General features: G+C 40.0%; 2 protein-coding genes across 4 annotated transcripts in view; one reads left to right on the forward strand and one right to left on the reverse strand.

Moving 5' to 3' along the window:
• Nucleotides 1-735: 735 nt before the first annotated feature.
• Nucleotides 736-15,658, reverse strand: Dus4l (dihydrouridine synthase 4 like). Of its 3 annotated transcripts, XM_032907614.1 has the most exons (8): nucleotides 15,571-15,658; nucleotides 12,986-13,124; nucleotides 9,973-10,059; nucleotides 9,416-9,537; nucleotides 6,787-6,904; nucleotides 3,226-3,348; nucleotides 2,324-2,550; nucleotides 736-1,676 (listed from the first exon to the last, which is right to left on the reverse strand). In XM_032907614.1, exons 2-8 carry the CDS (start codon nucleotides 13,099-13,101, stop codon nucleotides 1,417-1,419), a joined length of 1,053 nt encoding a protein of 350 aa, XP_032763505.1. In that variant the 5' UTR covers nucleotides 13,102-13,124; nucleotides 15,571-15,658; the 3' UTR covers nucleotides 736-1,416. The 3 variants fall into 3 exon arrangements, with proteins under 3 accessions (XP_032763505.1, XP_032763506.1, XP_032763507.1); XM_032907615.1 differs by lacking the exon at nucleotides 9,973-10,059; XM_032907616.1 differs by lacking the exons at nucleotides 9,973-10,059; nucleotides 15,571-15,658 and having other exon boundaries at nucleotides 9,416-9,553; nucleotides 12,986-13,067.
• The window catches only part of Cog5 (component of oligomeric golgi complex 5), a 290,729-nt gene continuing 283,238 nt past the window's right edge, over nucleotides 15,629-23,119 (forward strand). The window contains exons 1-2 of the mRNA XM_032907620.1: nucleotides 15,629-15,755; nucleotides 22,339-22,478. Of these exons, the coding sequence (XP_032763511.1) occupies nucleotides 15,662-15,755; nucleotides 22,339-22,478 (234 nt within the window). The 5' untranslated portion in view covers nucleotides 15,629-15,661. The remainder of the gene's footprint in view (nucleotides 15,756-22,338; nucleotides 22,479-23,119) is intronic.

The following is a 23,119-nucleotide window of genomic DNA, read 5'->3' on the forward strand; positions in this document are numbered from 1 at the left end:
CATTGAAGAGTTCCACTTCCCAGACCTACACTATCCAGAGTTCTAACACTGGATAACTCAGACTAAAGGCCCTGTTACTTGAGGCCTGCATAAGAATCCTAATACTAGAGTACCAACACCTGCTGTTGCCAAGGCTAGCTCCTTCTGTCAAAGGCTGGGGATATAAACACTGCTAAAGCCAGTGTTGGAAAAGGTTCTCACCCACCATTTTCATCTTGGTAGAACAAAGTACTCTGGCCAGCTCATTAGTAACCTAATAATCTAGAGAGTTTCAAAAGAACTAAATTTGCTGTCACTCAAAGAGCTCCACACAATTGTTAAAGAATTATTATTTATGTACGTGAGTGAATGTTTGGATCCCTGAGAGACAACTCTGAGGAAATGATTTTCTTCTTCTACTACATGGGTCCAAGGGATCGAACTCAGGGTATCAGGCTTGGCCAACGTAAGCAACTTTACCCACTGAACCTTTTTGCTGTCCCTAATCTTACTTTGAAATTACAGCTGACATCAAATGTAACTAAATTCAGTTAGACACAACACAACTACCTTCAAGTATATATTCAATTAGTAAATTTGATTTTATAATAAAAAAATTTAATGTATACTCTGAATATAATTCTACCCAGAATTTCTTGTTCTTTTTCATTTTATATGGATGTGGACATTCATACTACTACCTGTGAACGTTCAAAAAATTAAGATGTGCTTCTTGTTAACTTGAGTCACACCTTCTTGCTGTTAGAAAAGTTTTATTTAAAACACTTAAAAACAGAATACCTTTAGTAAAACTACCACCCCCACCCATCCACTACACCCATAAAGATTAGAAGCAGAGTTTTCCAATATTTGATCTGGGACTATTGGATGTTGGAAAGTCCTGAGTTCTTTAAAACTTCTGGGTCTGCTCACGATCTACTGAAGTGGAACCCATGAGGAAGGGTATAGGGCTGACTTTGTTGTTGTTAGTTTTATGTGTATGAATGTTCTGCTTGCATGTTTGTCTGTACACCATATGCTTAGCTGGTGTCCTGAGGAGGCCTGAAGAGCATGTGGGATCCCCTGGAAATGGAGTTACAGACAGTAGTGAGCAGCGACTTGGGAGCTGGAAATTGGATTCAGGTCCTCTGGAAGAGCAGCCAAAGCTTTAACTGGTGAGCCATCTCTACAGCCCCAGGACTGATTTCTTACAGTTATGGAAAAGTTCCATTTGTTCTTTCAGATAGAGTTTTGCTGGCTTAGAATTTCCAAACATCTTCGTTCAGCTTTCTGAGTAGTTGGATAAGAGACATGGGCCGTGGTGTCTGGCCCCAGTGATTGCTGTTGTACTGATATTAAAAGCCATAGACTTAAAAGAAATATGAGGATGTAACCTCATCTGGTTCCATGTAGGTAAGAAATGCATACTACAATGACTTAGAAAGTTGAATCATCACCATAATGGTCTGTAAGGTAGTCCAGGACTGCTGATGTGCTTGACAAAGCATTAAACACTCTCTTTTCCTGCCTTGATGTTATCTTTTCCATCATGTACATTAGATGCTGATGGAAACACATGAAAGGAGTTCCAAGTTCAAGAGCGATGTCAACCCAGTCCCAGACACATTTCAGTGGGGTTTCTTCATACCCAGCAAACATAGCTGGGTTTGCTAAAAGTCCTCTTGCAACCATCACACCTGCAAATGAAAGCACAACATATACTAAACTAAGAATAAACTAAGAATCCATGGTTATCAGTTAAAACTCAATGTAATAGTATTTACTAAAAAGTATTATTTTGAGATTTCAGAATACCCTTATTACAAATTAATATAATACTGTATGAAATAAATTGATTCTGGTGTCACTGATAAACCAATTGTATTTATACAAGTATTTTTTAAAGGATAGCTATATTAATTCACTGGCCTTATTGTTTCTTTAGGAGACATCCAAGTGGTCATAAATCAGGCTGTTTGAATCTAGAAACAGTTACTATAGGGATGGCCAGTTAATTCTGTAAGGGATACTGAAACTTCTTGGCATTTCTGGGGCTCCTGTGACCATTCAAATTCATGAACTCTCATCTCTATTTTGGTGTTTTAGGCACTTTTTAAAGATAAAACAAAACAAAATAGACCATCTGAAGATGATTTGCTGGTCAACAGATATGACAGGAGGAGCAAAATGCTGCCATTGCTTCTAAAATGATTTACTGTTTCTAAGGAGAAGAACTGACATTATATAATATGGCTCAGTGTTAAACAGGATATCAAATTACTCCCCCGTCTTCATTTTTTCATCCTTATTAAATGATAAAAAGATCCCAGTGTTTATTTCTTACCATCTGTCCCAGTCATCTGCCACACATTTTCTGCTTCTTTCAAGCTTCTTATGTCTCCGTTAGCAACTATGGGTATAGACACATTTTCCTTTATCATTTTAATGGCATCATAGTGGACTGGTTGGTGTCTTTCTTCAACTGTTCTTCCATGGACTGTAATCCAGGACACTCCTGTGGCTTCAACCTTTCGGCAAAGATCTATGGTTCTTGCCAGGTCATCATGGATCCTATAATTTCAAAATTGCAGCTGTGTATAGCACACAAATTTTAAGGCTAAATTAACTGTGAATTCATTTGCTACATTTATTATCACTTCATGCCACTATTAATAAGATTTTTTTCCATGATTGGTTCCCATTCAAGACCTTGGCTTTAGTTATTTGACTTTTGGAAACAATATGGTGAGAAATGTCTTTCCCTTTCCCCATTGCTTTTCCTTTTTGGCTTTGAGGAATTCAGTCATCAGCATACTGCCACAGATGAACACAAAGAAGTTATCCTAGTACATAGTGTGCATGCCTCCCAAGTTGGAATCTTGGTTTTTTTTCCCCCCCTTTAATTGTTAAATTTTAGTATAAATATCTTTTCTGTTTTCTAGTTGGTACCAGGAATATTTCTAAGCATTAGCTAAGTAGTATCTGAAGAAAGTTGAGGGTTTGGTGAAGTCTTTTAACTAGAAATGCATTACTTGTTAAGAAATAAAAAGAGAACATGGTTCATCAGGATTATAATTTTAAAATGGCATATATGTTTGTTTGTTAGACAAACATCTTTCAATATTTCCACATATCAGCTTCTAATTTATTTAGGACAGACACTCCCACATCATTAGGCAAAAAGGAACATTTTAAAACTTCCAAGTAATATAGAAACTTGTCAGTAAACTGGAGTATTGTGTTTACCTTATCTTAATGGAAACTGAAAACCTTGGGTTTTCCACTCTATTTCTCACTTGTCTCACCATATCGAGAACGAGCTCTGGCTTGTTGATCAAGCAAGCTCCATAACCGTCTGCCATGGCCCACCTTGAGGAGGCAAGCACAGCAGGTAGATTGTAAACAGATGAAAGGGAAGACACAATTCTAAGTGCACTGAATCCGCCCTTCCTCTATCAATGATCTGGAATGAAGCAGATGTTTACAACTCGCAGATCTATAGCTGGCTGGGTAGCTTAGTTGGGTAGAATGTGGTGCTAATAAAGTTCATCGCTAGACGTTTCTAATGGTTTCATAAAAAACAACAATAACACTTGCCTAGATCAAAAAGTACTAGGAAATAGTTTTTCACTAGCCAAGGGAGAGTATTAAATTAGAATCCATTCAACCAAAACAGATTTAGGTGTTCATATTAACTGCAATTACCTCAAATTTTTAAAATTCCAAATTTGATGTTTATTGTGCATAACAAGAGGTTTTATCAGTCTCAACAGTAGAAAGATATTTTTGGCTGTCAGCATTCCAACAGCACTAAACAGCTTATCTAACTCTCCTAATGAGTATATAAATGTCTACTCTGATTTGGCTTATGCGGCATTTAAAACTTTGATTTATTTTTTGGACATATTCTGGCTATTGGCAGATTACCTAGTACAGTGCCTGCACAGTAGTTTATTGAGTACATCCATTCAAACACATCCTTGAACCCAGTCAAGTAGCTGCAGTACAGAGAGGAAAAGATCACTATAGTAAGGTAAGTAATATCAGCTTTTAGAGAGTATACGACATGACAGTAAAAACACATTTCTGGGATTGCTGTAAACATTAGATTCTTAAGGAACTAGGTACAGGTGAGGTTAAAGGCAGAACCACACAGAGTGTGTTTGCTCATTATATTAACCTAACAGAAACTAGTCATCTGGGAACAGGGAACAGCAATTGAGAAATTGCCTCCATCGGATTGGTCCACAGGCATCACTATAGTGTATTTTCTTGTTTAATGATGATAGTCAAAGGCCCTGGCTACTGAGGGCCATGCTACCCCTGAGGAGGTATGTGTCCTGGATTGTATAAGAAATCATGTTGAGTATGGTGGTTTGAATGAGAATGGCTCGCATAGGCTCATTCATATATTTAAATGGTTGGTCCTCAATGGTGGAACTGTTTGGGAAGGATTAGACTGTGCATGCTTTTTTGGAGGGTGCCTGCCACTGGAGGTTAAAACCCCTCCGTTTCCAGTTTGCTCTTTCTGCCTCGTGCTGATGGAAGAGATGTAAGTCTTAGCTACTGTTCCAGAAGGATGGTTAGATGCTTACATGCCTGCTGCCATGCTCCAGCCATAGTGGTCACGGGCTGATCTGCTGAGACTGGGAGCCCTCAGCAAACCTTTCATATGTTGCCTTAGTCATGGTGTTTTGTCCCAGAAAGAGAAAACTAACTAGAATAGAAGCTGGTACCAGGAATGGGGTGCTGCAGTGAAGGCTCTGATCATGCTGTTATGTGGATGAATGTGGATGGTGTTGCTCTAAGTGGAGCTTAACAGGCCATCCTAGTGGGAGCTTAGGATAAAGTAGCTCTAAGAGCGATGTGGACTGTAGAGGTCAAGAGGTTTTAGAAGGGAACAATGTTAACAACTGGGCTAGAGAACCATTCTTGTGAAGTTTGGGCAAAGAATGTGCCTGAGGCTAAATGAAGAGTATTGGCAGAGGAGATCTCAGTACACCCTGTTTTTCAAAGACCAGTCATTAGGTAACTGCTAAGTAGATCTACAATGAAAGAGCAAGCAGGGCAAAATGAAATGGAAAATGTACACTTTGAGGAGAAAAGGAGCACCAGGGATTTATTGTTGGAGTAAAGGCTTGTGCTGAAAAGAGATGGGAGGCAGAGATATCCGATGGAATAAGGTCACTCAGTGAGAGACCTCACCCAGCTAAGCCTGTAACTTGGAAAAGGAAAAGGCCTATGGAATTTTCTGTACCTGAAAAACAACTGCATAATCGTTAACTGTCCAAATGTACTTCAAGAAGGGGGAAGATTCCACCACAAGGAGGCCCTCGAACTTGGCAGCTTCAGCCATGTGGTTCTGACTTTATGTGCCATGAAAAATATGAGAGAAATAGTATTGTGGAACCTTCCTCCATAGTTGAGGAGAGCCACTGAGCCCTGGCATGTGGCAGGGGAGTCCTTCAGTGGAGACCCCAAGAGGGCACTGTGTGAAGTAGTATAAGTGAAGTCTGTATTAAGCTGAAGACACAAGAGACATAGGAGGGCTGCTAAGGAGAGCTGCATACATGGAGTAGAAGCAGCCCAAAACAGTGAAGAATATGGCAGTCAGCAAAGCTGGAAGGGAAGCTATCTAAGCCCTCTGATATTGGACACGGATCCTCAGAATTTGGAGTTTGCCCTGCTGCATTTCAGCCTGCTTTGTCCAGTATCTCCTCACCATGTTCCCTTTCCTCCTTTGCAGGATGTGCCACTGTGTTTGAAGTATGGAACTTGACTAGTGATTTAACAGTAGGTCACAGGTAAGAGACAGTCTTGGGTCTCAGAAGAGAATTCCAACTTTTAAATAGTGTTGAGACTGTGACTGATAGACTACGGGGACTTTTGAAGTTGGACTAAATGCATTTTTGCATTATGATGTGGATGGGCAGAGGGTGGCAAGTGGTTTCAACAAGAATGGCTCCAGCTGCTTCACATACTTGAATACTTAGTTCCCTAGTCAGTGGAGCTATTTGAGAATGATTAGGAGGTGCAGCCTTGTTGGAGGTGTGCCATTGGTGGTAGGCTCTGAGGTTTCAAAAGCTCATACCATTTCTCTGCCTCATAGTTGTGTCTCAAGATGGAAGCTGCTGGCTTCCGCTATGCCTCCCTGCTTACTGCCATGCTGGCTTAGACTGCATCTGTAAATCCCCAATACACTTTCTTTTATTAATTGCCTTGGTCATGGTGTTTTGTCATGCTTCCAGATACATCCCTTGTCTTCCCTCAATGTTGGAGTGTGACTATGGAGTTATAAACTGAAAGAAATTGTTTCCTACCTAAGTTGCTTTTGGTCATAGTGTTTATCACAACTGAGCCCCCACCCACAAAAGAAAACCCACAAACAAACCCTAAAACAAATGATAGCTAATGATGAGGAATTAAAAAAAAAACCAAACTAGTCAAATCTATAAATCATTTCAGTCATAAAAGACCTTTGGAGTTATGTTTTTAAATAACCTTTTCCTTCTTTTTCTTAAATTAATATTTGGAACCATAGTGCTCAAATTCTAGTCTTCCCTTTAAAACTTAATTAATGATTATTAACATATGTGTGATGTGTATGTGTGTGTGGAGTAAGAGTGTGCATGCAGAGGTCACGGGACAATTCAGTGGAGTAGGTTCTTCCCTTCTGTCATGTGGACTTCAGGGAGAAAACTCAGGTTGTCCTTTTTAACTTTTGGAAAATTGGAAAGACATTTTATCATATTCTCATCATTTTTCCCTTCGAATCTATTTGAAAACTCTAAGTTCTTTAACCTTTACCTCTGAGGGCAACCACAGTTAATATCTATTCCATTTGCATAGGGGCAGACTATCAGAGCAGCATCGGATAAAAGTCTTGCATCATTAGCAGCAAACTGAACAATCAACGGGCAATCACCTGTTTAAAAAAAAGACAGTCTAATATTAAAATTCACAGAAAAGAAGCATTCACAGAACAACAATCAAAATCAAATAGTACCTGATTTACAAAATTCCAATGCTCCTAGCAAATAGAGCCTTTTTTAAAGGAGGGATTCGTATTGTATTCCAGAGTGGTTATACATCCTGTTACATGGAGGTGAGTGTGACCATTCCACACTGTCCTATCCCTCCTGCTCTTCCTCATGGATCTGGGAGGTGCACTCATTTAGCATCCACTGTTTAATGGCACACTCTCCAATATGGACAGGCTACATACTGTTGTCTAAACTGTATTCACACTTCTATAAGTCTGTTCCTAGTATGGCTGTTAAATAAGCATTTGGCACTGCCAGATATTTAATATGGACACTAATAAAGTATCTTCTAAGAGTTTACAGATGTACATGCACATTAATACCAAGGGCCTTTGTTTCCATTCAACTCACCATACTGAATACACAATTTTTATGTATCTTTATTTGTATTTTTCCTATTCTCAAATCTGTTAGTTGTTTCTTTTCTCTATTATTTAGTTGTTTATTTGAGAAAGGATCTCACTTTGTAGTCATGGCTGGCCTGGAATTCACTCTGTAGACCAGACCGGCTTCAAGTGCCAGAGATTTGCCTGGCCCAGCATCCCAAGAACTGAGGTTAAAGGTCTTTGCTACCACACCTTGCTGTTTTTTGATTTTGTAATGTTTCTTCAAAAAGAAATTAGCCTTATTGTCTATTTTTTAATCTTTTTAATCTTAAAGAACATTTTTATACTTGCATGGAGAAGTTTAAAATTTAGGATAGCCAAATATACTGGCTTTCCTTAGTCTTCATATATTTTTCTCACCTTTGGATAGTGTTAAATTCTGCAGCTTAATATTTCAAAGGCTCTTTGAAGACTTCCTATAAGTTCCCTGGATGTCTATAAAAGGCACATTTCTAGACATTACCTCTTCTGTAATGACTACAGATTTCTACAGAAACTCGCTGTTTAGGGGACTGATGAGCCTTCCTTCATCGGCATGTAGGGCGCATTTCCCAGTTAGTACCCTAGTTACAGAATCCTACTTCCTAATCTAATCTCATCTATTTTTCAACACCATCAGCAGTTAAACACACAAGGTATTTCTGTAGCTCATGCCTTCTGGGAACCTATAATTTAGAGGGAGAGATAGGGATGTAACAAAAACCCAATAATACAGCAGTCCAATAAAAGAGTCTGTGCGAGCTTCCAGGGCCTAAGCCACTACCTAAAGACTATACATGGACTGACCCTGGACTCTGACCTCATAGGTGGCAATGAATATCCTAGTAAGAGCACCAGTGGAAGGGGATGCCCTTGGTCCTGCCAAGACTGAACCCCAGTGAACTAGACTGTTGGGGGGAGGCGGCAATGGGGGGAGGGCTGGGAGGGAACACCCATAAGGAAGGGGAGGGGGAGGGGATGTTTGCCCGAAACCGGGAAAGGGAATAACACTAAATGTATATAAGAAATACTCAAGTTAATAAAAAAAAAAAAAAAAAAAAAAGAGCCTGTGCTTTTGGTGAAGATATGCGTATACAGTGGTCAAGAAAGGTTCCTTGGAATATGAGTGTGTGTGTGTGGGTATGGCGAGAATGTGTGTGTATAGTGTATATGCCCGTGTGTATGTGTGCATGTGTGTGTGTGTGTGTTTGTGAGAGACTTAAAGAGATGGACAAGGGTAAGAGGGGTGTGTGCTATATATATGTGAACATATATATATGGAAGAATGTATATATGTGTGTGTGCATGCATGCATGTTTTTGTGCGTGTGTGTGTGTGTGTGTGTGTGTGTGTGTGTGTGTGTGCGCGCGCGCATGTGTGTATTGGGGATAGCACACCTGGGAATGATATTCTAGGTAGGTAAATTCAAGAACAAGGCACATTCAAACTCAAGAACTTTATGGAAAGCAGGGCTGCAGATGTATTCATGGCTGGACTAAGGAAGCTCATTTGCTTCAGGTGCTGGAACTCTAGACTGGGGATTCTCAACTGTCTCCACAGGCCTAAAGTAGAGCCTGGAAACTTTTATTTCCAACAAGTTTGCAATGATGAAGGAAGTCACCTCTACCTGGCAATCCTATAGAAGGCATTATTTTAGGCAATAGGAGTTCTAAGAAGGACTGCAGGGAAGGGGCATGATCAAATACACATCTTAGACAAGTCATTTTGGGCTACTGGACGATAGTCTGAGGGGAAAAGACAACTAGACAAGACTTATTCTAATACATGAGAACATTAGGGCTGGTGGCCTTAAGAATGGCTGACTTTACATTTTGATAGATTATTGACAGGGTAAAAGATATTCTGTATTGTGATTTTTAAAAGGCTAAAGACTGAAGTGCTAAAAATACTAAAGTGTTTTTTAAATACTAAAGATTTTAAAAATCTAAAGGATTATAAAATATAACCTCTGAATTATGTTGCATCTAATTATATAAAATAGTTGAGCAAATTATAGGTTTTACATACCTTGGTTTGTGGTGAATTCACTGTCTCTGGCTTTTACAGATCTGACAAAATCAGCGGCCACTATCATTGGTGTATAACATAGGTCACAAGAGTATTTTCTTACTAATGTTCTAAAAGCCAACCTGCACGCATATAAAACTTTAATTATGAATTTAGAAAATACTTCAATCATACACATTTGCAAGTACAATTTAGTTAATTACTGAATACTTATTAATGGAACTTTTATTGGATGAAAGAGAGATACTTTCTCCTAGTCTACCTGCTAAGTATGACTAAAATCCTTGGCACTTATGTTTTTAAGATAGGGTCTCACTATGTAGCTGGTCTAGAACTCACAGAGATCTGTTTGGCTCTCCCTCCTGAGTCTTAAGAGTTAAAGGCCACCACACCTAGCTAAAACCTTATTATTTATAAAACAATTATAGTGAAGTCCCAACAGAGAGAGGAAGGGAGCCAGGCGAGTGGCCTTGCATCCGACAGAGTAAAGACGAAAAGTTCCACAGATTTCCTTTTTGCTTTAAATACTGTAGACTTAGGGCTGAAGTAGTTGCCACCTGGAATCTGCAGTGAATGAGGATGAAAAGGGCCTCACATAAATCTTCTCTCTTATGAAGGAACAGGAAAGGAGAAGCTTCAAAAGACTGAAAATTTAAAAAACAATAATCAACACTATATAAAAAGCTATAGGCTCATCTGTTAGAAAATGTTGGATGGGGAGTAATTTTCACTCTTCCAAGGTGCCTTTACCATCTCATGGCGATAGTGTTTAATTAGGCCTGGGAAGTATATGCAGCCTTCGTCCTGAAACTGCCTTCTCCTCTGCTCTCAGTGGAGATCACATGGAGAGTGTACACTTCCATGTGTATGGTACTACATAGTAAAAGGAGTAACAAGCCACCTTCTCCTTCCTTGCTTGATCTGTTGTAAAGAGAGGCCTAGGAGAAAGTCAGGACTTCAGCACTACCCTGCAGCTTAGGATGCTACCCGTTCCAAAGGGATCTCACCTCTGCCCATACTAACAAGACTCCTTCTCTCCAGATGGAAATGGAAGTCAAGCTGAGAATGAAGATGCAATGCCGACAGTGATGAGGTGAGGCCTTTCTTTTCTCTCTGATGGGGCAGTGTCAGGATAGCTGATTGTATCAGAAGTGCTCTATTATATGCTAAAGAACATGCTAATGGATGTAAAAATGATGGCTGCGTCAACTGATACAAAAATAACATTAGACAAAATATTCTTATACAGTATTTAAAAGTCTCAGAAAAGCAGAACTTTAGGGAGCGTCCTTCATTTGATGAAGACCATTCATAAGAAATCCTATGTGGGCTGGGTGGTGCTGGTACACACCTTTAATCCCAGCACTTGGGAGGTGGGGCAGGCAGATCTCTGAGTGAGTTCCAGGACAGCCAGGCTTGCACAGAGAGACCTGGTCTCAAAAAAAAAAAAAAGAAAGAAAGAAAGGAAGAAAGAAAGAAAGAAATTGTAATGTCTGGGATGTCTGCTCTCCACCCTTTGTCCACATAGTGAGCACTTTTAGCCAGCACAGTAGAGCATGAAAAGGATTGTCCATTTTTATAGATGACATTATTGTTCATGTAGACAGTCCCAAGCCATTTATAGAACTCCATAAGGGAGCTCAACAAATTTGTAAGGCATATAAAAAAAATTAGCTTTGATTTTAAAAACTCTTAATGAACTTACATATATAAAATTGAAAATACAGTACTAGGAGCTAGTGGGCTGGATGGCTCAGTGGGTAAAAGTGCTTGCTAAATAAGCCTGAGAACTCAACCCAAATCCCTAGAACTGACATAAAAGTCATCTCTGACCTCCTTACTCGGGAATGAAATAAGCAGCACATATGTCCCAGTGCCCACCTCTGTCACAGTCAGACAGACAGACAGGCACACACAAGACAAAACGCTTCTTTAAAATACTTTACACCCAAAACGCAATCCACGCAAATATAAATATCACGCTTTAGTACCACTAAGGAATGAAAGGGCTCCACACTGGGAGGAAACACTTGCAAACCACATAGGAGTAGCATGTGGAATATGTAGACCCCTCAGTAGTCCACAGAAAACAAATGAAAAACCTCAAAACCAATTCAAACATGGGCAGAGTGTTTCAAGAAACGATATAGTATAAATATAAACGAGTATGAATATAAAGAAACCATCAGGAAGCAGAGGACGCTCAATGTCACAGGAATGTTAAGGAATGCACAGCCAATCACAGAGGGTTCCACTTTTCACCCAGTGGAATGGGAATAGTGAGTAAAAAGCAGAATGAAACGAAAAATATTGTCAAAGGTACCGAACCCTTGTGTGCAGCAGGGCAGTAGGCAAGGGTGCAGCCTTAATGGAAAAGAGCATGCTTCCTCTGAAAACGCAACACAGACTTAACATGTGATCTGCTTGACTACATAGCCTGGCCAAAACTGAAATGGTCTGAGATATTTAAATACCTACGTTAATAGCAGCATTAGCTGAAATAGCCAAAAGGTGGAAGCAGCCCAAATGTTTACCAACCGATGAAAAGAGAAACAAAGGCAGTATATACACCTAGTAGACCACCTAGTCACTCTTACACAAGGAAGGAAAGGCAGGCATATGGCACTATGTGGATGCATCTTGAAATATATTTTCAAAATGCTAAGGGAGATTAGGTACCCTCAAAAAGACAAGTTTCGGTCGACACCTCTGTCTCCTGCGCGGGATATGTGTCGACCTGGAGATCTCCGTAATAGATCTCCATAATAAACCTCGCCTTTGCATATTACAAAAAAAAAAAAAAAGACAAGTTTCGATCACACCAGGCATCTAGAATAATCAAACTCATAGAGAAAGGCAGCAACATAATAGTTACTAGGGGTTGGAGGTGTGAGGAATGAAGAATTATTGCTTAATGGGTCCAGAGCTTCAGTTTTATAAATTAGACCCTCAAGGCTGCATAGATACAGAAACCTTGGCGGTTAAAAGGGACTATGGGAGAAATATGTTTATTTGTTGGTTTTGTCATTTTTTTTGGAGATTAAAGTCTCAATATGTAACCCAAGATGCATATTCCCATAAAAACCTGCACATGTACATTTATATCTGTTTAATACCTAATGCATCCTAATACATTATCATGTTTATAGGTATTGGGCTAGGCATGTAGCTCCCTCGGAACAGTGCTTGCCTAACACCCATGAGGCTCTGGGTCTGATCCCAGCATTGACTGAGCTACTCATGATGACATACACCTGTAACCCCAGCGCTTGGGATATGGGCGCAGAAGGATTAGGCCTTCAGCCACACAGCAAGTTCTAGGTAGCCCGAGATACCTAAGACTCTCTCGGCGGGGGGGGGGGAAGCATGGAGAAATTATCTATTTAAGGTCACAAATATACCAGCTGAGTGTCAGCACCAGGATTCAACTCTAAATCATGATTCCAAAGCTAGGGGTTTGAAAAGCTTTTTGCAGCCAAGTGACTATAATACTTGTGGGGGGGGGTGTACAAAACCAGTACATCTAAGGAGGACTAAATATTGGCTTATTAACCATTTAACAATACTTACTTTGAATATCGAACCATCGGGGCACAGACTTTTACCAGCTGTCCAGAATGAAACATTTCTACTGGGTCTTTTTTTCTTTCTTGACATATCGTGGTTGGTATGGAGTCACTCCTCATGTGTATGTAAGTTGGTTTCAAAACTGAAAAAGGCAGTTTGCAAAGAGAATTATGTACTTCACTGTTGGGAATCCCCATTATCGGGCCGATCACATAGCTCTGTTGTACGGTAGGATGCTTGCTGCATGTGGCAGACCCTGGGTTTAATTTTCAGGATTGGAAAAAAACTATTATTGTAATTTCATCTTTCATGAGCTTGTGAACGCAGAAATAATTCTAGCTTCTTTCCCTTTTATCAATAAAAGATCTTAACAAATTCTGCCTCTACTTACAGGATCAAGAGATGTGAAAGATTGCCTGGGGTAGTTTTTGAGAAGATATAGAAGACCACTAGGTTTTCCTCTAGTGTGTGTCATGTTATGGTTTGGTTGTTACTGTTTTGCTTATTTTTTGAGACAGGATCTTGCTATATCCACAGGCTAGCTCACATAGTTGCAAAGCTAGCCTTTGTGGTGCTGGGATTACACCAGCATGGAGGCGTGCCTCTGTGACCAACTTCCTATTAGTTTTTAATTTCATGCATTTTACTTTCATGATAAAGCAAGGAATCTGACTTGAATTACTTCCCGTACAATACTTTGTATGATGGACAATCCATTCAGGAAAGTTAGGTGGCGCTAATAGAAATTTGTATTTTAAAATAAATCCTGGTGTTTTGAGGCTGGAGATATGCCTCAGTCAGTGGTTAAGAGTATGGACTACTCTTGCAGAGGATCTGAGTTCGGTTCCTAGCACCCAGGTTGGGAGGATCATGTCCACTTCTATGCTAAGCCTCAGGGGATCCTATACCTCTGGCCTCTGAGGGAACTTGTACTCACACACACATATTCATCTATACACACACACACACACACACACACACACAATTAAAAAAAAGAAATCTTGATACTTTTATTCTAAGTTTTTGTGAATCAGAAGGCAGACAAAACTTTATTATTTAAAAAAAATTAAATATATTACCAGTGAAGATGTTCAGTTATTACCAAGTAAAGTGCACTGTAAATAACTTTTATGCCAGAGATCCAAGTGATAAAATTGTTTAATATTCCCCATGTTGTGCTTAAAGCTTTGATTTCATGGTTTGTTTTTTTTTTTTTTTTTTCTCGAGCTGGATTGAACCTAGGGCCTTGCGCTTTTGCTAGGCAAGCACTCTACCACTGAGCTAAATCCCAACCCTGTTTTGTTTTTTTATATTCTGTTTTGGCCTTGGTAATCTACAGCCAGATAAAAGCTAACCTTATAAAAGGCTAATTGTTCAAAATTCAGTCTTTAACCTTTGGCAGTAAGCTAAACGAACACAAGGCCAACATACTTAGGAATGCCATGGCTGGCAAGAAATCTTTGGAAGTGTCAACACTGCAGAGGAAAAGGGGAGTGTAAGTAAGCTGAGTCAGAGCTGATCTATGTCGATAAGGCTGTAAACCGCTAAGAGATTATTACAAAGGAGGGAAGAATCTTAAACATCACAGAAACGGTACACATTAGGAGGTGGTGAGTGGCAATGGCGTCATTACTGACCTTCTAAAGCATGATTTTTTTCTTACTCATTCTTGTGGTCAGACTAAACGGCAAAATCTCCTTCAGAATGAAATTTTCTGAATATGCTACAGCTTTCAATCTTGATAGTAAATTAGGATGATCTAGAAGCTTTTAAGAATCAAGATGCTTAAGTCACACCCATGATCACAATAGCTGGACTTACGGGATGAAGGTAAAGTTCTCCGAAGCACTCAGCACCAGGGCATAATATTTTGGTCAAATGTGCTTCTACACCCAGAATTTCTTTTAGAGTAGAGATGATTTTTTTTTTTTTAAAACTCGTGCTGGTGTGTACAGTGGGCGTTAAGAACTTTATTGCATATTAATATGTGGACTAAAGTTAATCCTTTTGTGTAAAAAATAAGAACGCTAAGGGAAGAAAATTAGCTAATAATTCAGATAATGTTATTTGTCGTGGATGATTATTATAAACAAAGTAGTTTTGTAAACTATGAATACTGAAATCTAATGTAATACTAGGCACGCTGTCTCAGGCAACCGATCCTATTTGCATCGTGACTGAGGTCGGAATCTTGACGGAAAATCTTCTGATTAATGCAAAATGCAGTGTAGCTCCAGACTCGCTCATCTAATAGTTACGAATATTTAAGCGTCTTTATTTCTAAGGTACTTAGGGCAGAGCTTAACAACTATTTTTCCCCAGCATATCCCGTCTGTTACTGGGGCTTGCCACTCAAGGCGTGGACTAGGTAAGGCTGAGCAGCCCTTTAGCTCCCACGTGCTGGGCGAGGAGGGCCGTGATGCTCCCAGGAACCTCTTTCCCACGCCGGAGGCCAGCGTTCTCAGGCCCAATACTTGGGTTGGAGATCGGCGTGGTAGCTACGTCCCGAGCGGAATGGGAGAAGGCCCGGGCGGCAAAATTTTTTTCATTGCACGGAGGGAATGGACCACTTAGATCCCCAAACTCACCCTAGGCTGGCCAGGTGGGGCGGCGCCTTGATTCTGCGTCACTTGGAGGGCGGGGCGATCGCAAGACGTCATCAACCCGGTACTTGCCAACATGGAAGGTGGAGACAGCACAGTCTCCGTGGCAGGCCGTGGGGCTTCGGGTTCCGCAGCAGTGGCAGCGACCGTGCAGGAGCTCTTGCAGGACGGTAAGGCGTCGGACGGTGGCTGGGCCCGGGTCGCTTTGCCTTGCGCAGAGCCTGAGAACCCTACCGGTCGCCTTGCATAAAGTTTTCTGGTCTGGACTTGGCCACTCCCCTCTGCCCGGCCCCCCAGCGTACGGGATTGTCATGTCCACGCGTTTCCCGGGGGATGTGTTCCTCTCTTCCCGTGGGTGTCTTGGAACACCAGGTTTCCAGTTGCTGGGGTTTGCACTAGACCCTGATGCGCCCAGAACTTCTTTGTAGTTTCCGGACCCTGCACGACATGGTCGGGGCTGACAGCCGCAGCCGCTGCCCAGTTCCTGACCAAATATTGCACTGTCCATGCCCAGAAGTGTGAACTCACCCTAGGTGACAAACTGCTGCTTAAGGAAAGGAATGGAGAACACAAAAAGTAGAGTTGGAAATATCTGTGTTCAATTCTGGGGCTATGTAGATTCCTCCTACATTGTATTATCCATACGTGTCGAATATTGAAGTCAGGATTGCTGGTAGCTTGAAGAGAAATTGTCCCAAGTAAGTTAACTATGTTTCTTTCTATAACTACTGTAGTACGCTTGAAAAACAAGTTCAGTTGTTCGGTCTGAGAGGCAGAGCAAAATTCACTTTGCCAAAGGTATTAGGCCTTAACCACTCCAATTTTTTTTCCTAGTGGGAACTAAGTTCTGTCATCAATTAAAAGCGTTTATATTTATCACCTTAATTGTTTCCGAGGCATTGCATCCCCTCCAACAACACCCCCTTTTTTTGAGACAGGGTCTCTCTACTTAGCCCTCACTGTTCTGGAACTTGATCAGTCTAGCCTCGAACTCACAGAGATACACCCATCTCTGTCTACCAACTACTGGGATCAAAGGCATAGGCTACCAAGCCAAGCATAAAAACCTCTTTTTATATTCCAGAGTTAAAAACAGTATTCTGCATACAGTAGGTACAGATTTTTTTTTTTAAATTGCCACCTAAGAGTGGCTTATAAAGGATCAAACTAAAATTTAAATTATGGTGTTTTCCCTGACTGTTGAAATTTTTTTATTGCCTTTATCATTTATCTTTTCATGAGATACATCTTTTCAAGATGAATGATGTTTTCAGGACTAGGTTGTGGTGGATTCAAAGTTTCGGCCTGATGCACCTTATCTTTAATTTAATTATCTTAAATTTTAATTAAAATTTAAATTTAGCCAAGTTTATAAATCCTGAAGTGTGTGTGTGTGTGTGTGTGTGTGTGTGTGTGTGTGTGTTTTAATAGCTCTCCAGCCTTTGAGCTTAAAGTGAACTTAAAACTATGCTTCCTTTTTTCCCTTCTACGGTTTCAAATACAATAAATAAAGTCTCTGCAATTTGATACAATTAAATAAAGTCTTTTGTCTTAAAGACATCCCATTCCTTTGTGCGCTGGAGTTTATTCCTGTTTAGATCCCAAATACTCCCATTCTATAACATTAAAGTCACTTTGTAAAGGTCCTCAATGGTTCCTTGGAGGTAAATCAGATGGACACTTTTGGTTCTTACCCTATTTAAACTTGTAAAAAGGCTTGGCTCTTTTCCTGAAGTAATTCGTCATATGATATAAGGGTCCCACACTGTTTGTTTGTTTTTCAAGACAGGGTATCTCTACGTAGCTCTGGCTGTCCAGGAACTTAATCTGTAGACTAGGCTGGTCTAGAACTCAGAGATTTACCTGCCTCTGCCTCCCATGTGCTGGGATTCAAGACCTGCACCACTACTGCTCGCTTGCTTGCTTATTTATTTATTTATTTATTTATTTATTTATTTATTTAAATTCCTAAATCTGTAGGTGTCCTTCAGTTTCCCCAAATGTACCTGAAAATATGAACATTTTGTTCAGTAACCAGTTCCCTATGTTGAGGATAGGATAGGATTGATAGGCTCAGTGAACAGATGTAGAATTGGAAAATTTGTGAACAGTTTCTGATTTTTTTCTCATAAAAATATCACAAAAGAGGAAAAATTATGTGATTTATTCTGGAATATCAACCATTGAACAATCTGATAGCCAATTGTAGCATCGTTGGGAGATTGTAGTTACCACTTCCTTTAAACTGGTATTTCTTTTGATTTAGTCATTCTTTCTGGCTTCTTTTTCTCTTAAGCACTCCTCAGTATTTTCTTTACCCAACGCCCTCGGGTTTTGGTGTCTTCCTGAGTTCTAAGCCTTGTATTCACTTTTGTTTTTGTCTTTGTTTTTCATTGTAGAATATGTTTCTAAATCATCTAATCTCTGTTTGGTCATTGACACAAAGTAGAGTAAGCTGGGAAGGGAGAACTTTAGTGAGAAGTTGCTTCCCTCTTATTGACCTACCTACCCTTGGGGCCCATGCAAAGAAAACACCACTCAATTAATATGAATACAAACTGCGCGTCTAGATTGAGCAGATCTATATATTTTCTTTGAATATTTTGTTTATTCTTTGTGAACTTCACATCATGTACCCCAGTCCCATACATTTCCCCATCTCTTTGTATCTGCCCTCCACCCCTCCCACAAAGAATCTTGCTGTGAAAGCTGCAATATGTCCCACAGAATACCCTTTTGTCCACTTCTTCACGTGCAGATAGTCATTGCAAGGAGTCATTGGTCTGGTTTGGGGCCTTTGGCTTCTACTACACTCTATTCTGGATCCTAACTAGGACTCCTCTTGGATATCCTGTTGTTGCCCTGTGTCATGGAGATCCAGCAGACTGGCCCTTCATAAGCTCCAGCAGTTTATAGATGTTGGTGTGGGCCAACACAAAGCCCTGCATCTGGGCCTGGATGGTAGTTGAGTTGGGGTGAGCTCTTAGCATTGTCTAGGCCAGCTAACCCCGTGCTGTAGCTGCCAAGGAGTGGGGCCAGCTCTCCTCTTACTGCTCACCAAAGCCAGCTTTGTTGTGCTTCCCAGGTGAGGTGTGGGGTCTGTCCTCCTAAGTGCTGTAGCCAGTGAGGGTCTGGCCTAGCTCTGCTCAGCCCTTGGATCAATGTCGTCCCAAGCGGCAGCCCAGACTAGGGATGTGCACCTGGCCTTTGGTGGTAACATGGGCATGGACATTGACACAGACCCCTGCTGTCGTATGGCCCTAAACCTAGACATGCCCTTAGCAGCAGCACAAACTAAGGCTTCCCCATGTCCTTAGGTGGCAGCCTAGGCTATTCACATCAGGCTGTTCCTCACCTCCCTCATGCTTCCAGTTCTGCTTCTCTTCAGAGTGCTCAAACTGTTCTGCTTCTCTTGCTCTCCCATCTCTTCACCACATACGTGCACATGGTAAAAGCTCCCAGGGCAGGCGGGTCATGTGCCAGGTGGGACTCTGAATATCTTGCCTCTGGTTGTGGGGCATTTTCCTAATTGCTAGTTGATGCAGGAGGGTCCAGCCCACTCTGGGTGGTGAGCATTAAATAAGAAAGGTAGCTGATAAAGCCTCCATGGTTTCTGCCTCAGTTCCTGCCCTGAAGTTCTTTGGAGTTTCTGCTGTTAAACCTGAGAATCTTAAAGAGAAAAAACCAAATTCATGATTGTCCAAATAAAGCAAGCTTTAATTAAATACTGGCTAGGATGATGGCACTCTGGTCAAGTCTATTCTGGGGTTCCCAGAAAATGTCAATGAGTCACATTTTGCAGAGGCTTATAGAGGCAAACTCATAAGACAACATTTTTGACCAGGTACTATCAGGGGCAAGCATATATCTTGATGTACTTCCTGGACAAGTAATTTCTGTCTACATCTAATCAGGGGCAAGCATACATTCGGCCATATTTCCTGCCTATTTATCTCCTGGCTACAGGTGATCAAATACATCTGGTGCAGTTGAGTCAAACAAACTTGTTTAGGAGAGCTAAAACTTAAGGCTTGTCGTATATGAACAGCAGTCTCCAAGAGGTTTCTCAGGAAGTTTCTGTCCTCGGGCAAAGGGCTTACAGGTTAGAGGCATTTATGTTTTATGAAACTCTTAGGCACAATAATTTAAACATAAAACATAACTCTAGATCTCATAATACCTTTGCTTTCCTAACGATAGACTAGAACCTGTAAGCTAAAATAAACTTTTTCTTCTACAAGGGTCATTGTTTTTATTACAACAGAAAAACAAACTAAGACAAATTCATCCTTCTCTTCTGAATTATAGAACTATATTTTTAGCCAGGCACTGGAATTCCCATCTTGGTAGTGAACAACATGAACAACTAGTACATATTCTATGAAAACATTAAACAAACATTTAATTAAACATTAAACAAGTTTCTTCCTATTCTTGAGTCTTTTTTCTGATTGTGTTGCTCCTCACGGTTGGTAGTTTGTTAAATGAGTGCAGACCCTTTGTGCCAGGCCCTTGGAGGCAGGGGTTTGTTTCTCATCTTTGTATACTTCATGCAAAACTGAATTCCTTATATCAGATAAAGAACAGTCCATTAATTATCGAAACTTGGGAGTTTTCTTTGGTTTATTCTACCTTATTAACCTATCAAGTTCTACTCATTATCATGTTCAGATATTGGCCAAGTACATCACTTGCTTGACATTCCTGAGTGACGCTGTCCTACCTGTACCTTCATTCTGTTACTTGGGTGTTAGCACAGTACTGGGCTTTTCTGCCCTCTGATTCTCTCCATGGGAAGATGTGTTGGTAAACCAGCTTTCTTGGAAAGTAAGACAAGGCCTGCTTTTGTTAGTATTTGTGCATTCTGTGGTGTAAACACCCCTACCATGGATGGTTGAAAGGCATCCAAACCCACAGCCAACTGGCTCAGAGAATTCCTGAAAATGTCACAGTTGGCTGTTAAAAGCTACTAGATACTAACATATTGCTGTGTAACAAATTCCTTTTCAGGGATTTAGAATCATTGTTGTAGAACTCAAACTGCCCTTGTTTGGCTTTAGAACACGCTAAATAGCATACATGTTGAATATTTTGCATGTCTTACAGGCCTTTTATCAACCTGCCCTCCAGCCCTCCTTTGAAATTTCATCTGTCTTTCTTTTAAATTTTCTGCCTAATGCATAATTCTGTTGTCTTTTTTTTACTAGACTTATTATTACCCTTGTCAAAGTATGTCATTTTGGCATTTGCTGTTGGTTAACCTGAGTGAAGCGACTTATATTTTCTGGGAGAATTCTTAATTCTGAGAAAAACTTGACAAACTGGAAGAATATGTAATATTCAGAATAGGGTCAAAGTAGTAATATTTTATTACTTTAGTTTAAGAATAGTTTGAATGTGAGAATAGTTAAAACTGTTTTGCTCTTAGCACTGTGATACTTTTAGATGACAGATTAATTCATTTGATTAGGATTGAGTACCTGCCATTGTCTGACCTTGTTCAGGCTCTAGAGAGATGGCATTAAAACAAATGTCTTCCCTTGGTGGAACATGTATTGTAATGAGTATATGCAAGGTCAATATATGGTTAGGAGTGTATAGCTCCTGCTTTTTTTTTTTTTTTTTTTTTTTCGAGCTGAGGACCCGAACCCAGGGCCTTGCGCTTGCTAGGCAAGCGCTCTACCACTGAGCTAAATCCCCAACCCCTATAGCTCCTGCTTTAAGCAGGTTCTGTGTATTTCTTTTCTAGCATTTCATTTTTCTCATTATCTTTTTATTTAAGGATTTATGGATTCCTTATATATATATTCCTTATATATACATCATGATTTCTTTTTCCATTATATTTGAACACATCTTCTCTATCCGTTTTACCTTTCAGTCTTAAATTTCAATACTATCTATAAGTTAGTGTTTGCCTATTTCTATTCAAAATTTAGATTCATATTTAGATAAAAATTTATTAAAAATTTAGATTCCTGTTATAAAATCTATAACTATTTTTGCACTGATTTAGACATACCTGAGGTAATACATGTTATCAGTACTCAGTTTTTCTTAAGCATTGTTCAAACAATAATCTTATTTTCTTGGAAAAAAGGTTAGAGTTGATAGTTGCAATTTTAATCTTTTATTCAGTGTTTTTCCTCCTTGTGATTCCCTTTAAAAGTAATTATTTGGAAACACAGCTTTAACGCCAGCACTCAGGAGGCAGAGGCAGGTGGATCCTTGAGTTCAAGGCTATCCTGGTCTTGAGTTCCAGGACAGCCAGGGCTATATAGAGAAACCATGTCTCGAAAACCTCAACCTATCCCAACCCTAGCCCAACCCCAACCCTCAACTCAACTCAAACCAAACCCAAATCAAACCCACACAAAACAAAACTAAACAAACATAGCAGAGTGGTTCAGAGCCTGGCCACAGCAGCTATGCTTTCTGTACTAGAATTCCAGACAGTGACATTGGAAACAGTGCGTGCCTGATTTGCACCCATGACATGGGGGAAATAATAGTTTCCCCACACATCAGGACTGTGGGGATTGAAGGAGCCAGTAACTGGAGCATAGTACGCTCTTGTGAGTATTATCACTTCTGTTCTGCAACCTGCTCCAGTTCATTTCCGATGTTCTAGGAAGCATCTACAACATTGCCTAGTGCATAGGTCTCGAAACATGCTAATTATGACCAGAACTGACCTGCTGTTTGATACCCAGTGTCACCAAGTTGGTGAGCTTCCCTTTGTCTTTTTTCTAGACTGCTACCGTGAATTTTTGAGTGAAGACTTTGATGTAAAAACTTACACTTCACAATCTATTCATCAAGCTGTAATTGCTGAGCAACTGGCAAAGCTTGCCCAAGGGATCAGTCAGCTGGATAAAGAGCTACACCTACAGGTAACAGTCTTCTGGGACAAAACGGTTCTTCAGCTGCAGGTGACAGTTTGCCATTTTTGTCACCACATCATTGTTAAAACTAAATGTTCATTTCCATAAACAGATGCGTAACTTACCAGCATCTCTTAATTACGTCTTTGTAAGTTTTCTGTGAGCTACTTTTTATTAGTTGAAAACAAGTTGACTTACCTTTCTGGAATCATTTATTCTTTCTGTTTATTACCTGAATGTTTTTAAAGTAAATGTTTTCAGGAAGGAAAAATAGGACACCTTTGATAATGATAACAGAAAATGGAGTTGTGGTAGTAGAAAAGTTCGAATAAGGAAAATTGGGATGTGGCACGGTCAGTGTTTCCATTTTATTAAATATAAAATGTAATATTTGCTGAAATTATAGAAAGAGGGTATGTGTTGTAATAAGTAGAGCACATATAAGCATTAGGAGATGAGGCCAACCTTAAGTGTGAAGTTATAATTGACTTTCTTATCACTTCCTGTCTTTAAAAAATAGTGACTAAGAAGAAATTGCAGTAGATAAACTTAAAGGTCTCTCCTTTTATAATGGGTGACTTTTGTGGGATTGTTCTATGGCCTACTTCTTTATTGGCTTGTTTGTTATAGCACTGGGGATTGAGCATAGC

This window comes from Rattus rattus, chromosome 7 (assembly GCF_011064425.1).
Source record: "Rattus rattus isolate New Zealand chromosome 7, Rrattus_CSIRO_v1, whole genome shotgun sequence".
In the NCBI taxonomy this organism is placed as follows: Eukaryota; Metazoa; Chordata; class Mammalia; order Rodentia; family Muridae; genus Rattus; species Rattus rattus.